General features: G+C 30.6%; 2 protein-coding genes across 3 annotated transcripts; one reads left to right on the top strand and one right to left on the bottom strand.

The window, feature by feature from the left end:
- The first annotated feature begins 9,894 nt into the window (after positions 1-9,894).
- On the top strand, positions 9,895-13,182 carry LOC124841843 (protein NUCLEAR FUSION DEFECTIVE 4-like). The gene is made up of 3 exons (XM_047318204.2): positions 9,895-10,610; positions 11,014-11,918; positions 12,347-13,182. Exons 1-3 carry the CDS (start codon positions 10,287-10,289, stop codon positions 12,831-12,833), a joined length of 1,716 nt encoding a protein of 571 aa, XP_047174160.1. The 5' UTR covers positions 9,895-10,286; the 3' UTR covers positions 12,834-13,182.
- LOC124841845 (uncharacterized) lies at positions 12,860-14,666 on the bottom strand. Of its 2 annotated transcripts, none has more exons than XM_047318206.2 (2): positions 13,592-14,666; positions 12,860-13,036 (listed from the first exon to the last, which is right to left on the bottom strand). In XM_047318206.2, exon 1 carries the CDS (start codon positions 14,522-14,524, stop codon positions 13,613-13,615), a length of 912 nt encoding a protein of 303 aa, XP_047174162.2. In that variant the 5' UTR covers positions 14,525-14,666; the 3' UTR covers positions 12,860-13,036; positions 13,592-13,612. The 2 variants fall into 2 exon arrangements, with proteins under 2 accessions (XP_047174162.2, XP_087961351.1); XM_088105225.1 differs by having other exon boundaries at positions 12,860-12,990.
- Between the last annotated feature and the right edge of the window lie 1,583 nt (positions 14,667-16,249).

Raw genomic sequence — 16,249 nt, 5'->3', positions numbered from 1 at the left:
AAAAAACTTTGATTATAAAGAGGCTGAAAAGAAAACAAAGAGGGACCCCATTACTGATTCATTGAACTGGGCACGCATGGCACAATAAAAGTTGCAGTGGGAAGAAGATCATCTGAACTGGATAAGCTGATAAGGTTCAACCTCTCCAATACGACCTGTCGCTTTTCTTTCCTTATTTGGATACTTATCTTTTCTGCCATTTCTCTTTCAACTTTTAAATCTTACTAACCAATTACCATTTAAAACACCATTTTACCAACATCGATTCACAACTTGTAATTTTTTATATTATTTCAACTATCAGAAACAAATATTATACACTGTCAGTACTGTCAAATTTATTTAGTCTTAGTTTTCACAATACACAGTAAATAAGCCTTGTGAGGAAGACAGTGCAAACGTTGAGTAATTGAGAGAACACGACACTTGCTTCATCATCCTCTGCTTTGACACGAACCTAATTAACAAACTATTTGTCGTATTATGCTTAGAATGGAACCCTAAAACTGAGTTCCCTATGTGGTACTGTTTTTAAACAGTGGGTCCCTTTTAATGTATATGTTTTGGGATTTTATGGGTCACTATGTGACAAGGCCATGTGAACATATGAGTAAGTCGGTTTGGATAGCTTTGGATATGATGTCCAGAAGACGGTGTTTTTGTCTTCTCATATTAGGCCTCTCTCATTGCACACACAATATCATAAAGATGTTTTTCTTTTTTAAACCCCTTCGAGAATCTATGTGGGGTTTTTACGATTAAGACCCCGTCTTATCAGTTTCGCTAAGTGTTAGTCGTTAAATTAATTTAACGGGTTAAATTTTTTATAACATGAAACATTGACGTTAATAATCTTTTAAATGTGACATTCACAGTCATATACGTGAAATATATAATTAAAGAAAATAAAAAAAATATGAGAATTGAAACCCAAATTACAGTTCATATTTTAGCAAAATTTCAAAGTTTGATGGCACGTTTGAGCTGTTTACATCGTCTCGCTAAAACAACTACTTCAATGATGCTGTGTGAATTCTTTGTGAAAGTAAGTCCCACTCATCATTGTTTATGAGCTGAAATATTATCATCCTATCTTTTGTACTGCGATTTGGGAAAAACTGTTAGAACCTACCACCAGGCAGAGGATACGATGCAAATGAGGATTATGGTGCAAAAATAAGTTCACCAGAAAACCGATAAGCTGGATATGAAGATGACTGTGAAATTTGAGCAATGCTTTCACCAGCCTTAACAAGACCACTCCGGGACTTGGAATTGTCCGATGCGGCTTCGTGTGGTTGGGGAATTCACTTGGGGCGAAACATAGTGGTAGTCTTGGAGACTTTGAAGGACACCTCGTGGTGGGGGATCACAATTTTGATGGGAATAGCAAAAACAGAGCAAAAACCTAGAAGTAACATTGGAGCTGTTGATAGGGGTTGGAGGTCGCGGAGGTGTCGACGAGAGGCTGGCAGCGACTTCGGCTATGACCCAGCGATGAGAACGATGGAGGAGGTGGCATTGGCGCCTGAGAGGCAAGCAGCGAAGGCGAAGGGGACGATGAGTATATCGTTGAAGTGGGTATCTCGATGAGAAAAAAAACCCTGTGTGGTGTACTGTTTTGAACGTTTCAAATTATAATCAAATTTTAGGCACAAGTCATTTTGTTTTTGCAATCAGTATTCGGAATATGCAAGTGGGACTCCTTGTATAGCGTATTGTTGAGACTCCTCCTTTAGAGTATGGCTTAGTGTGCAGGGTTCTTTAGGTTGTGAAATTTGGAATTTTTGGGTGATGACAAGGAAGAGGATTTTTGGAATTGATTTTAGGATTTCTTCTCACAGATTTGATGTATAGGAAAGAAGATTTTTCGGTGATAACAAGAAACATAATTTCTTAGTGATGTTTCATTGTAATGAAAGATGACATTTTTATTTAATTTTTTAATCAAGCATTTTTCACGTGAAACTTAAACTTAAAAAATTTCACGTAACACCCTGTTAATGCCACATATAAAAAAACTCTCCACTTCAATGTTCTAGGTCATCCAAAAATTTAATCCGTGCAAGGGCCTAATTGAGCAATTAAATTGGATTAAACCCCTCGAAAGTTATTAATATATTATTGTCCTTATGCAACCAGTTGAAACTTCTATATTTATTCATATTTTATTTTATTTTCCATGATGTTGCTTATTGGTCACTACTAACTTCGTGTAGTATCTTCAACATACATCAGACAACAAGGATATACTTTTTCTTCACTATTATCTCAATTTTCCTTCTAATATACAATGTTTCTTAAAGAATATTTACATCACAAATAAAATGTAAATAAGCTCTTTTACTTGCTAGTTATGCATTTTCGATGAGCAATATTACTGGTTATGTACTATATATAATTATAATACTCAAAATGTACATATAAAAACAAACTAATTTCATTTAAAACATTAAACACTCGGTACAGATTACATATACATATATTCATTAACATTATTCTCCTCAATTACTCATAATTTGTTATACTATTCAATTTTAATAAGAAGAATAATATTTATTTTCAATAATAAGTTGGTTCGACTTTTATTTCACTCAAGAAATAAGAATTTATTTGAGTTACACATCTATATTATAGTTTAAATGATGGTGAATAACGAGTGTAATAATTATTACATATTGCATGAGTAGTATTATTTGAGCGATGATTACTTTAACGATATTTAGCATAAGAACATCCATTTTCGGGAAACAATGAAATTTCACAATCCATACACATTTTAATTGCATTAACATAATTTTTTTTACGTTGTTTCAATTTTCGATTCATCGTTAACATGTATACCTTCTGACATTTCAAAAAATACTTAGATATATGCCCATAACATTTTTCCATGTACATACCTGTAACATGTTAATCATCACATATCTTCATACTTCTAAACTACCATTTAATAAATAGAAGCTTAATTACATTTTGTCTCTACATTTGTAACAATATAATTCAATCTTTTTCTTCTATTTTTTTCTAATCAATATGACTTTTATATTTTAAAAAAAAAAACTCAATGTGATCCCCTTTTAATATTAACGCCATCTTAAAGATCATGATGAGTTTGTATATGTTAATACAATCTTTTTTTTTACGCATTTATTAATTAGTTCCATAAACAACATATGATAAATGACGTAATTAATACTCACATTATATGTTTGTAATAAGTAAAAGACAAATAAAGACAAAAACATTAAATCTTTATTATAAATATAGGAAAAAAAAATACTATTAAGTCATAAATAAAAGTAATTCATTAACTTCACTTACTTAGATGTAGTGTGCATATAAACTTATAATTTCCTTGATACTTACCTCTATCTAATGAAGCTCGTGTTAAACTCTCCAAACCATCAATCTCTGTTAATAGCATTTTTCCTTAAAAAAACCAAACCACACATTGAGAAAAAAAAAAAAAAGATACTTTAATAGAGAATAAATCACTTAAATTTTTCCGAAATTGTTCCTAGTAAAACTTTTGCATAAGACATTATTCATAACATTTACTTAAATAACATTATTCATCGATATCTAAAAATCATCTTTGGAAAACTCTAATTATTGCAAAAAAGAATTCTTTTAAGGCCTTGTCAAATATAAAATCCGCGCTGATAAATCTAACAATATATCAATCTAAATTTTACATTTATTGTAGACATGATTTAAATAATGAGATTTATGGTGACTTAATAAAAAAATTAATAATTGGTTTTTGTAACTATTATTATAAAATACTTTGAAATCATTGTTAATTTATTTGTTATTGATTAAAATTAATTTTTGAATGTATTAACTGCATAAGAAAAGAATGTTATAAAAATGAAGAAATTTCGATAATTAATGATTTTGGATTCTTTATTAAATATTTCAATATAATTGACGCTGCTAACTTCTGTTTAGACAACTTTTGTGATCTTCTAAACATATTGTCCACAACACTGATATTTCTTTTTAAATATATATTATAAATAAGAAATTAATGGATATCCATTCACTTCAATGAAAATAAATTATTTAAATGTTTAGTAAAAAGATGCATTTAAAATTAAAAATTAAAAAAATTAAAAAGATGTCAATTACTATTCTGGTTATTATATTCAATAAACATTTATTATTGCAAGATTTTTTTTTATGTCAAATATTTTAAATTGATCATGTCAATTTTATATTTAATACAAATCAAGATAACATAAAAATTATTTATGATAGATAATCAAGATAGTGAGTTTTAATGACTATATATCACTTTCATATAGTTTTTGTAAACAAAATTCTGGTCATGATTGGAAATAGGCAGTTGCTCCCTCCACCACCACCGAATACTCCCTGTACCACCCCATATCAATTTTGTCCTTTTCTAAAACGGATGTCAACATCCCTTTCACTTTCAACGGATGTTGACATCCGTCCGTTTATATATTTTATATTTTAATTTATTTATTTTATTAAAAAAAAAAAAAAATCTTCAACGGATGTGGCGACATCCGTTAACGGATTGCCACATCCGTTTAAATAAAAATTTTAAAACTATTTTTATTATTATTTAAATAATAATATATAAAATAAATTAATAATAATTATTTTATTAAATAAAATAAAATTAATTCATAAATAATTAAGTAATAATTTTAAATTAATTAAATAATATTTATATATTAATTTAAAATATAATAAATTAAAAACTAAAATTTTAAAAAGAAAAAACTTCATTTACCACATCCTGTTTTAATAAATTTTTAAAAACTATTTTATTATTTAAATAATAATACATAAATTAAATTAATAATAATTATTTTATTAAATAAAATAAAATAAATTTATAATTAATTAAATAATAATTTAAAAAATTTAAATAATATTTATATATTAATTTAAAATATAATAAAATAAAAAACTAAAAACTTTGAAAAGAAAAAAACTCACGGATTACAACATCCGTATCCTTTTCTAATAAATTTTTCAAAAATATTTTAATTATTATTTAAAATAATAATACGTAAATTAAATTAATAATAATTATTTTATTAAATAAAATAAAATTAATTTATAAATAATTAAGTAATAATTTTAAAAAGAGTTAAATAATATTTATATATTAATTTAAAAACTTAAAAAAACTAAAAACTTAAAAGAAAAAATTAAACGGATGTGGGAATCCGTTAACGGATGTGGCACATCCATTGAAGAATTTTTTCTTCAACAGATGTCGACATCCGTTCAAGAAAAAAGAGGAGGTGTAGGATATTTTAAAATATAAAAGATAGTTTTGGAATTTAAAAAAAGTGTGGTGGTGCAGGAAGGAATGTGTGATGGTGTAGGGAGTAACCCTCTTGGAAATATAACTTTAATTCTGAGAAATATCTCATAAAACAATGTTCCTTCTGTTACTCAACTTCAAATTTGACATACATATCCAAACTTTTGGGCCAGAAGTATTAACCAGCCCAATATCTGTATTTGGACCGGCCTTTATTCATAAGTTTTACAGAATGTGGAAAAAGAAAAAGAAAAAAAGATTATAACTTTTCCATGTAATATATATATATAGTTGTGATGATGTTTTAGTGATGGATGAAACACATATACAACGAGTATTGTTCTGGCTGTGGAATCTGCAACAAACATATTCAAAACTGAAAATGAATAAGGCTACTTAAAATTAAACTAAAGAAATTATTTTTAAGGTAATTGTTCTGACAGTTAACCAACTTATCATATATAACAACATTTTTATTAGTTTTACATTATTAGTGCATATATGATTGGCTCGCTTAGCTCCAGTTTTTCTTGTCTATCTTAGCCCCAAATTTCATATATGCATTATTTGATCGATGTCAATTCATTTCAGTATTAAAATATACTTCTTATCATTTTATTGATTATTAAATTCAATGAATAAAGTTGTTTTTGTTGAAGCTTTGAACCATAACTACGGGAAGTATCCTAACGAAAGTTAATATATTTTAATATAGAATAAAAAGTATATTTAGGATTAATATAAATATATTTTAACTTGTACAACCTGAAATATATTTTGTTTTTATAATATGCTATTCAATATATAAAAATATTTATTCCAGATTATATATTTCCTTAAATTGCATATGTCTCGTATGATAGGTTTAATGCATCATACTCTAAATATTAAATTAATGGTTAATTCATAATATAAATATGAAAATTATTGATAGATATATGGTTAAGTATGCATGTTAATAATTATGTATCATATTGTAATGATGATGAATATTGTATATGTGTTTAGCATAATTTCATAGATTTAGTAGAAATTCTATGATAGTGTTTCATTAGGGTAAGAATGGGTATGAGAGTCAAAATGTTAGAGATTATTCTATCACTCTAATAATTATTTAAGTTTAGGTAATTTAAAATAGACTTATATGAGGGTTATTTTGTCGTTCTATTCAAACTCAAGGGGAGTAATGGAATATGTGGTAGTTATCATGTCACTCTAATAACCATTCAAACGTAGAATGGGGTATGTGATGATAAGTGTAGGATGTTCCAGTCTAGGGCTTTACTTTAGCCAAAGATGTTAACAAACTAACCTTGTGCATAAAGGGAAAATCCACATTGACAATGGTTTTGTAGAACAATAGAGACTATCACAAGTACAATATTCCGTGAGATTTCACATTAATGTTTTGTCTAGATAATTAAGTCTAATTTAAATCTTCACATGTGATAAAGTTGTTTTTTTGAGGAAGTGATGTATGATAATATCTTTATCTTTTATTTTATGAAAACTCTTTTAAACATTGGTTTATTTTTTCTTTTGTGTTGGTTTGTTTGTGTTGTTTTTTTTTTCTTTTTTCAATGATCACCTTTATTAGTGTGAGTAGATGAGAAAACAAGAGTTGATTTATATCTGAAAAGATATGTGTTATTGTAATTTTGTTGTTATTTGTTTTTCTTCTCATATTACTATAATTATGAATAACTGTAATAACAATTATTTCAAAATTATAAATTTTCTATTTCAAATATTTTATGCTTATTTTTTTAGTTTTATACTACTAAACTGTTACAATAATTACTAACAAATAATTCATATACCATAAATTTGGGAATAACATTAAATTTTTTTTAATAAAAAGTCTAATTCAAAATTTTAATCATATAACTACACATAATTAATAAGTTATTATGTCAATTTTATAATTTATTATAAACAAATTCAGTCTAAGTAGTGTATTACGATTATTATTTATTTTGCACGCAGTACGTTCTAAATGGTGTGCATTACTAATCAAAGTCGTCCGACCCTACGATACAGCTTTGATTAAAAATTGAGAATTAAAAATTGTCAATGCTATGGTCAATTGTATAATAGTCAAGGTGTTTATTAATAGGTAAATTTTTATAAATATTTAAAAAAGACTCACGCCCAAATTTGTGTAATTAAAATTGAAAACAAAACCATATAAGTTAAAGAAAAAAAAGAAAATAAAAGTTGATATTCTTGTTGTCCTACAGGCCAAATGCTACAGTCAAATTACTGGCATTGAAAATATCAAAACGGTGATTGAAACATTTGACTCATTCCATTCAATTGAAATGTTTAATTATTTTTCCTCATACTTATCAGAATTTTGTCTATTCAATTAAACCCCATTCACTCAGAATAAGCTTTTACCAATGTTTATTTTTTTTTTCTCAACTCAAATTTTCAAAATTGACGATTTTCTTTTGAGTATCAAAACAAATACACATTTCTAGCAACATGAATATGATTTTAGGTAAAATGATAATAATTATAGAAAACGAAAACAGATCTTAATATTTATGTAACTATGAGAATATGAAAGAATTGTTGAGTGTTTATTAGATATCCCAATTTAATAGTATTTTGATTTAAATATTTTTTATTTCTGATAATAACTTTCTATCTCGATTTTTATTTTTATTTATTTATTGGTTTATATTACATGGACAGTTAAATGACCAAAACAATGACTGATATAGTTACGTAAACGATACTTTACAACTTAATTAATATGAATTAAAATAGAAATACCACTTTCATGTGAAACCGTTTTCTTCAGAATAAAAACCAAAATTAGCAAACACAATCATCGAAAAACTTATTTTAAAAAATTGGCATGATAGGTTTGGTGATCCCTTAATAATCAAATCATTACTTAAAAAACATTTGTTTTATAAATGAGAGGAACTAAAATATTACGTTTTAAAAGTAACTAAAGAAACATTATTTAGTACCGAACACAAAATCCATAAATTTATTAGAAGTAAAAAATATTTAAGTATAGTATTTTTGTTGGTATTTATTGCTTTTTGTTTGTTTATTTAAATTTTTGGTATAATTTACAAAATTTAATAAATACTTTAGAGATTATGAAAATATTAAATAATTTTTGTATATATAATCTATATTCTTTACTTTTATTCTACAACAAACAATTAAAATATAATAAAGCATTTCATTACATCGCCTTTGTGATTGTAATATTAATGCAATGTGATTTACATGAAAAAAAATAACACATATTAATTTCTAGTAATTTATAATGGTGATAGAGGCAGATTTTTATTTCCATTCTTATATTTAATGGATATAAAAAAGAATTTCATCCTCCTCTTCATCATGATACGTTAAGAAACATTATAATCATATAAATTTTAAATCAAAATATTAAATAATAATTAGATAAAAAAGATAATTATATAAAATATTTTATCGTTACACAAAATTAAAATTTCACACCAACCAAATTTTTATTAATTTTCCAAACATTAAACAAAATGAATAAAATTAAAATTATATTTTTAAAAAGTTATAAAAAGATAAATATTTAAGTTTAAAAATATTATATTTTTTTCTAAATATTAATCCATATAAATAAAATTGATGACAATAATATTAAATTATTATATTATCAAATATTTTTATATAATAATAATGATAAAATTATAATTATGGAATAAATTAAAAAGTAAAAATAATTCCACAAAAAATTATCAAATCAATAAAATAAATAACAAAATAAAATATTTAAAATAATAAAAATATCAAACAAGTGTATTGATACACTTTTAAATAAAGTGGCATAAAAGAAAAAAGAATATGATAAAATAAGAAATATATTAAAGATAGATAATGATAATTATTTTAAAAAAATTAAAATAATAAATAATAAATAAAATAAGGTTTTATATTACTTAGTAATTTTGAAGAATTTAGTAATTAAAATTGATAATCAAGTATTCTCATATAAGAAAAAAAAGTACGTTAAAAATTATGAGTAAATTTAGTGAAAATTAAACAAACTAAATAATGAAACAAAAAAAAAATATTATGTATATTATCTAATAAATTATAGTTACTTTAGTAATTTAAATTAAAAGTATATAAATGAATATTAAAACGAATACAACAATAGATAAATATGTATATATACATATTTGTTCTCCTATTTAATTGAAAAAAATTAAAGATCATTCATCCTTTACTGGATTCTTTATAAGGTGAGCAAGAAATTTGGGTACAAGTTCATTTGCCCACAAGTTGAGTAGGAAATGTAAAACTTTGGACCAAAGGAAAGAAAAGTTGCATTCTTTTTGAAAAAAATTCCATGCTTAAGCCAATTCTGACCCATCTTTAAGAAACTGAAGGGTGCCGACGAAGAAATGTGTGTCTCAACCTCTGAAAACGCGATTGATCCACACCACCTCGAAGAACCACCCATCCTATACGAATACGAAGCATCCTAAAAGCACTTTACACATCACATGGGACATGTTGGTAGTGCCCAAAAAATAAACAAACCAAACTAAGAGCTTCCAAGGAAGCTGCATTTCACCAACAACACCATAACCAAGTTTAAAACACTTTTGTACCCAACCCAATTAATTAGTACAAACACGTCCTCTTCACGGAATTTAAGCAAATTTTCATTTCTAAAATTGACCAGAACCGTGAAACAACCACTATCAATCCTAGACGAACGTGTTGAGGGAATATTTAAATCACGATCTTCCTCAAAAGTATAAAATATTAATTTTTTACCTTTGTAGTGATCTTTTGGCCCGTTTTTACCACTAGAACAGTGACCAGCACAGATTTATCTCGTTCTGACTCTCACACTGATTTATTCTGACCATATGCTTTCTTTTTGGTTCTCCGTTTTGTGAAGGAAAGGTCTTTGGTGTTTTGTGTTGTTGTGTGCTGTTCTTGAGCTGAAGTGAGCGAAATGTTGAGAGTGAAGGGAGGGAAAAGGCCACCTTGGGTGGGACTTGGAGCTGCCGTGTGGGTTCAGATTTGTTCAGGAAATGGCTACACTTTCCCTCTCTACTCTCATTCCTTGAAATCCGTTTTGGGTTTCAACCAGAGCCAGATTACTCTGCTTGGTGTTGCCAATGATATTGGTGAGAACCTTGGCATTCTTCCTGGTCTCGCCTGCAACAAGTTCCCCCCTTGGCTCATTCTTCTCATTGGTGGTCTCTTATCATTCCTTGGTTTTGGTGTTCTCTGGCTCGCTATTTCTAAAACATTTGACTGCGTTCCTTTCATTGTGGTAACTTCATCATTTTCATATCTTTTTCGCTTTATATCAGCAAGTTTATGTTTTTTTTTTCCTGGGATCATAGAGTCAGTTCTGTTTTACTGCCTTATTGGTTGTTGGGTATTTGATATCTTTAGACAAACATGATCTGAGACAAAGATGAAAGGAAGTACTTAGGATAAGGACTTTGATATGAGAATAGCCACAGTATCGAACATTTTCTATAGCTTGTTTGAAATTGAGATTCCATGTTTGTTTTTTTTTTTTTTTATATTTCTCTACCTACAATTTTCCTTTCATTGTATTGTTGTTTGGTTCATCTAATAATTGTTAGATGGAAAATTGTTTGTTATATTGTGCATGATATTGAAAGGGCCTGGTTTATAATCATCTCTTTTTATCTTTGGTGCTGCAGCTATGGCTTGCACTTGCTGTAGCTACCAACAGCTGTGCATGGTTATCTACTGCTATTCTAGTCACCAACATGAGAAATTTCCCTGTCAGTAGAGGCACAGTTGCAGGAGTCCTGAAAGGTTATTCGGGGCTCAGTGCTGCAGTTTTTACGGAAATTTACAGCGTGGGTTTTCATAATTCTTCACCCAACTTCCTGTTGTTCCTTGCCATTGGTATTCCTGCTTTATGCTTCAGTACAATGTTTCTTGTTCGGCCTTGCACTCCGGCTTCCGGTGAAGATTCTTCTGAAAACAGTCATTTTTTATTCATCCAAGTTGCTAGTGTAGCCTTGGGTTTATACTTACTTGCAACAACAATACTCGACAACTTTGTCCCCATGAATTATACAGTATCATTTGTTATGTTGGCTGTGATGATTCTCCTTCTCTTGGCCCCCCTTGCAATCCCTATAAAGATGACACTGTGCCCCAGAAAAGCATCTGCATCAGAAACACCAGAGCAACATGTTGGATCTTCCGACTTTCTGGTTCAAGATGGCAAGGTGGACAACACAGAACCCTTGCTATCATCTTCATCAACCAGTGGCCTTGGAAGTTTTAATGATGTGGATGGTTCAGCTGAGGTGGCCATGCTTCTCGCTGAGGGTGAGGGGGCAGTGAGGAAGAAGAGAAGGCCCAAGAGAGGGGAAGATTTTAAGTTTACCGAGGCTCTCGTTAAGGCAGATTTCTGGCTACTGTTTTTTGTTTACTTTGTTGGGGTTGGAACAGGGGTTACCGTTCTGAATAATTTGGCTCAGATTGGCATTGCACAAGGTATGGAAGATACCACTGTTTTGCTGTCATTATTCAGCTTTTTCAATTTTGTGGGTCGGCTAGGTGGAGGAGTTGTTTCAGAACATTTTGTCAGGTAAGTAATTATTCTCGGTTAAGTTAAGATTTTACTCTCGCCCATATCAGTTAAGAGATCATTGTAATCATTTCAGATAATTAGTGCCGTGCTACTTTTGACTAGCACTTGTTATTTGCTGTTTTGCCCACCACGAGTAGGTAGCAATTGTGTTGAAGTGTATGTTTATTTTTAGATGTAAATTAGACTTTTCTAATTTGTGAAAGTAAAAGTAGGTAGTGATTGTGTTGAGTTGAAGTGGATGTTTAGTTTTAGAATTTTATAGTTTTATATCAGTCATTCGTGAACTGTTTTAATATACTTTTAAGACAATTACTATAAAACTAAATACACTTGTAATTTGTTTTATACACATGTACCTGTCTTTTTACCATCTAAATATGAATGACGACGCATGAATAAAGTATAATTGTTTTGACAATTTGCAGGACAAAAACGATTCCAAGGACAATTTGGATGACATGCACGCAGATAATTATGATATTCTTGTACCTTCTCTTTGCATATGCTATCAAGGGAACACTTTATCCTGCAATTGCAGTTCTTGGCATCTGCTATGGCGTGCAATTTTCCATAGTGATTCCCACTGTTTCAGAGCTTTTTGGGTTGAAACACTTTGGTTTGTTGAGCAACTTCATGGGTCTGGGGAATCCACTTGGTGCATCACTTTTCTCGGCTCTTCTAGCAGGACACGTATATGATAACGAGGCAGCAAAACAACATGGCGAAGGCCTCATTGCTTCAGGTGTTGCATGTATTGGTCCAAGTTGTTTTCAGCTAACCTTTTTCACTCTGGCTGGTGTGTGTGTTGCGGGTACTCTCTCCAGCATTATCTTGACTATAAGAATTAAGCCCGTTTACCAAATGCTTTATTCTGGGGGTTCGTTTAAGCTACCTCAAACTTCAGGCCACTAAAAACTACTCAAGTTCAATAACAAATATAGCACACCACACTTTATTTTACAGACAAACCTGTCTAGCTGCTTTTTCCTGGTCTGCCATTACATTTTCAACAATGCTGATAAACAATCTATCAGGCAAGAGATGTTGGCTTCAATGTTGGGATATGACCCTGACCACTGAGAATTGTTAAAGGTGAAGGAAGTGTGATACGTGATCTGTATGCACATGGTTGTAGGCTAATTAATCTATCAGATACTGTTTGGAACAATCGTTTATTTCAATGTATGTGATGATAATTATACAACGAATGAGCTCAATATCTGTTAATTGTTATTGAACGTAACATTTTAGTTTAGCTTTAGTTTGGTGCCGCCTGAAAGTGATATTTGGACTTTAGCTTTAATTCCTTTGAATGAGAATACTATCAGCAAATAAATTAATTACTTTCGGAGAAACATTACGTGATCTCAACATTTTGTTGGTGACGGTGAATGTTTTCCTATTTATATATTTACCCAAAGACAAAGCCCATAACATAAATAAACCTAAAATGTTGGTCATCTACATATGGGACTGTTACCTTATAATATGAAATTACGACCTTGGATAACAAAAAATGATAATGTATTAACAAGTGGTCGGAGAAGCAGGGACAAGGCGTTTAAGCGTTGCGGCAAAACATGAGATTTCATATGATAATAGGTAGTTGCTAAGTTTCTATCCTGAGATACCAATGAAAGAAAAAGAATGATAATGTAATCGGCACTCACCATGGAACGGAAAAGACAAAATCAAGTCGGTTTCAGATCTTGAAACAGTGAAGGCCAGAGTGTGTGATCATCGTCATAGTCAAAATCGGCTTTGGGCTTGTTATAAGGACTGTAAGACATTGGGCTTTCGATGTCGAGCCTTGTTGAATCTGAAGCCCTTGGAGGTCTTGGGCTTTTGGTCTCCGCAGGCATGAGTCTTGGATCGAGAGGCCCTGACAGTCTTGGACTCTTTGCTGTGGCTACAAATCTTGCATCCAGAGACCTAGGTATTAAAGGGCTTCTGTTAGAGTTGATCATCATCATTCTCTCATGCATTCTTCCATCAAGTGGTCCAGATAGCTTCAAGGCCCTGTTGTGGACCATTTTGTCATGCATGATTCTACTACCATCCAACGGTCCTGAAAGTGCAATGGTCCTGCTTCTGTACATGGGAGGCACAGGTAGAGCCTTCTCTTCCTTAGCTTCTTCGCTTCCTTCTTGTTGCTTCCTCAAAACCGATGACCCTCTCACTTTCCCTTCGTACCAATTAATCTCTGGTGGCGCCATTGAAACAGGCATCAAGGAGGGCACACCTTTCACTACGTGATCATCATCATCATCATCACGAGAAACAAACTTGTTCATGCACTTCCTAAGGCACTTCTTGATGACCCCAGAGAGCTTCTTCGGTCGACCTCCTCCTCCTCTTCCTTCCCTCTTCACAAGCTTCAGAATTTCTAGTCTGTGCTTGGCAATCGAGATGCCCATGCTCTGAAGAAACTCGTGGTTGAAGTAGCAAGCATCTTCCAATTGAAGCTCATTGCGTGCAAAGGTGAGGCCGTAGTCATAGATTAAGGAAGGCTCAAGAGAGGTTCTTGAAAGCCAGGAGAACCAGTCCATGGGTGATGGGGCAGTGGCAAAAGGGTAGGATATGGTAAGGTTTGAGGTGGGCATCACATAGATATAGAGATAGATAAGGAGGAGTGGAGTATGAGAATCAGTGTTTAAATGATAAATGTGGTCGGTATATGGCTATTTATTTTGTTTTTTCAGACCAATTGCTTCCACTACCTGTCTTTTTTTGTGATGATGAAATTTGGATGGTAGTTGAGACTGAGAGTGACAACAGCCACCCAATAAAGAGTTTTTTGTGAGGAGTTTTTTGACATATTATCGCAAGGAAGGTTCACGGGCATTATACAGTAGGGGTTATGAGAATATTACAAAAGGTCTTAATCCTCAAAGTTAGAAGCTATTGCAGCCATGTTACGTAGGTAACAGCAGTGAACATGAACTGTGTTAAAAATATCCAATAAAGAGTGTGTCTTTGTGGTGTTTAGTGAGTTAGATTACGACAGTGGTTGGCTTAAGATTTGAGTAACATGGGTTAAAGTTAATTAAAGCCATGAAGGGCCCATGAAATGGAAAGTAGTTAAGGCAAATCAATTTGGTAAACCTACTACCTATTTTGCAGATGAGAGTCCAAGAAAAAGTCCAAATGACCCACACCTTGAATCTTCGAGCCTACCAATTAGCACATACCTGCCACTTTAATTAGATTGCAGTAATGTATACAAGAGGGGAAGAGAAGCCATATAAATTGACCAGGAATAATTATTTTGGTAAGCATCCCATGTCGGTCTTCGCTATGGAGCAATGAAGTAATGGGTTGAATGAAGTCACAGTTGGTGGGGCGATTGTCCTTCCACACATAATTGATGACAGAAGATAGGATGGTAAAACAACTGTAGCAGCAAACCAATGGCATCAAGTCATTTCAGAAGCCAAAGAACACGGCAAGTTACCTACAAAGTACGCAGTTACATCCTCTGGTTTGGTCTAAATCAAGGTATTGAGCTGCACATGCCACATTTCTTAACAACTGATACGACATCATGTGAACAAACATGAGAACACTCTTACTTTTGCTGTCACAAAAAATTGTAATGCCATGAAGTTTTAATAAAACACCTAAGCATCATCTACTTTGTTTGGTTTCCTTCAAAGCTTGTGGCCATGGTTGGTCTATGATCTTGATTTGTAAATTTTATGGCTTGGCAGCAGGGGTTGACAGAGAACTACGAATCCAACCGATGTCACGTGAGATATTAATGGTGAATTGATCGTTTAGAGAAAGGGGAAGAGGGCGCAGCACTACTACTTCCTTAATGTAGACCTATACTTCTGTACATATTTACTATCTCAAAATTTGTGCATTATTAATGTCAACTAAAATCAATAATATTATTGACATTTGTTTGAATTACACAGTAGTAGTTGTATCAATTATTTCGTAGCTTTAAGCTGAAGGCAACCTAGGTTCACACACGCAAAATAAATTAATATAAGAAAGTATAAGTAATAGTATTTAAAGGTTTATTATTTAAGGAGTCTCATTTATTATTTAGTGGTATAGAGAAGAATTTCAATGACATTTCTTACAAGGAAATTTTTTTCACATCCATGATTTTTTTTTAGCAATGTCTAAAATATGTTTGTTGGGTTTAAAATTTTTATGTTTTTTTAATGAAAGATTAATTCACTGTTTTTCCCAAAATTTTAAATCTTTATCATGTAACATTATTTAATAAAAAAAACAACAGGATTTTTTATACTATTTAATTAAAAAAAAAGATTTGAGACATTATAAAAATAGAAGAGAGATATTCCATGTCCATG

Source organism: Vigna umbellata, chromosome 1, assembly GCF_029865625.1.
Source record: "Vigna umbellata cultivar VRB3 chromosome 1, Vumbellata_1.0, whole genome shotgun sequence".
NCBI lineage: Eukaryota > Viridiplantae > Streptophyta > Magnoliopsida > Fabales > Fabaceae > Vigna > Vigna umbellata.
Note: the sequence above shows the minus strand (reverse complement) of the source record. Positions and strands in the feature narration are given on the sequence as shown.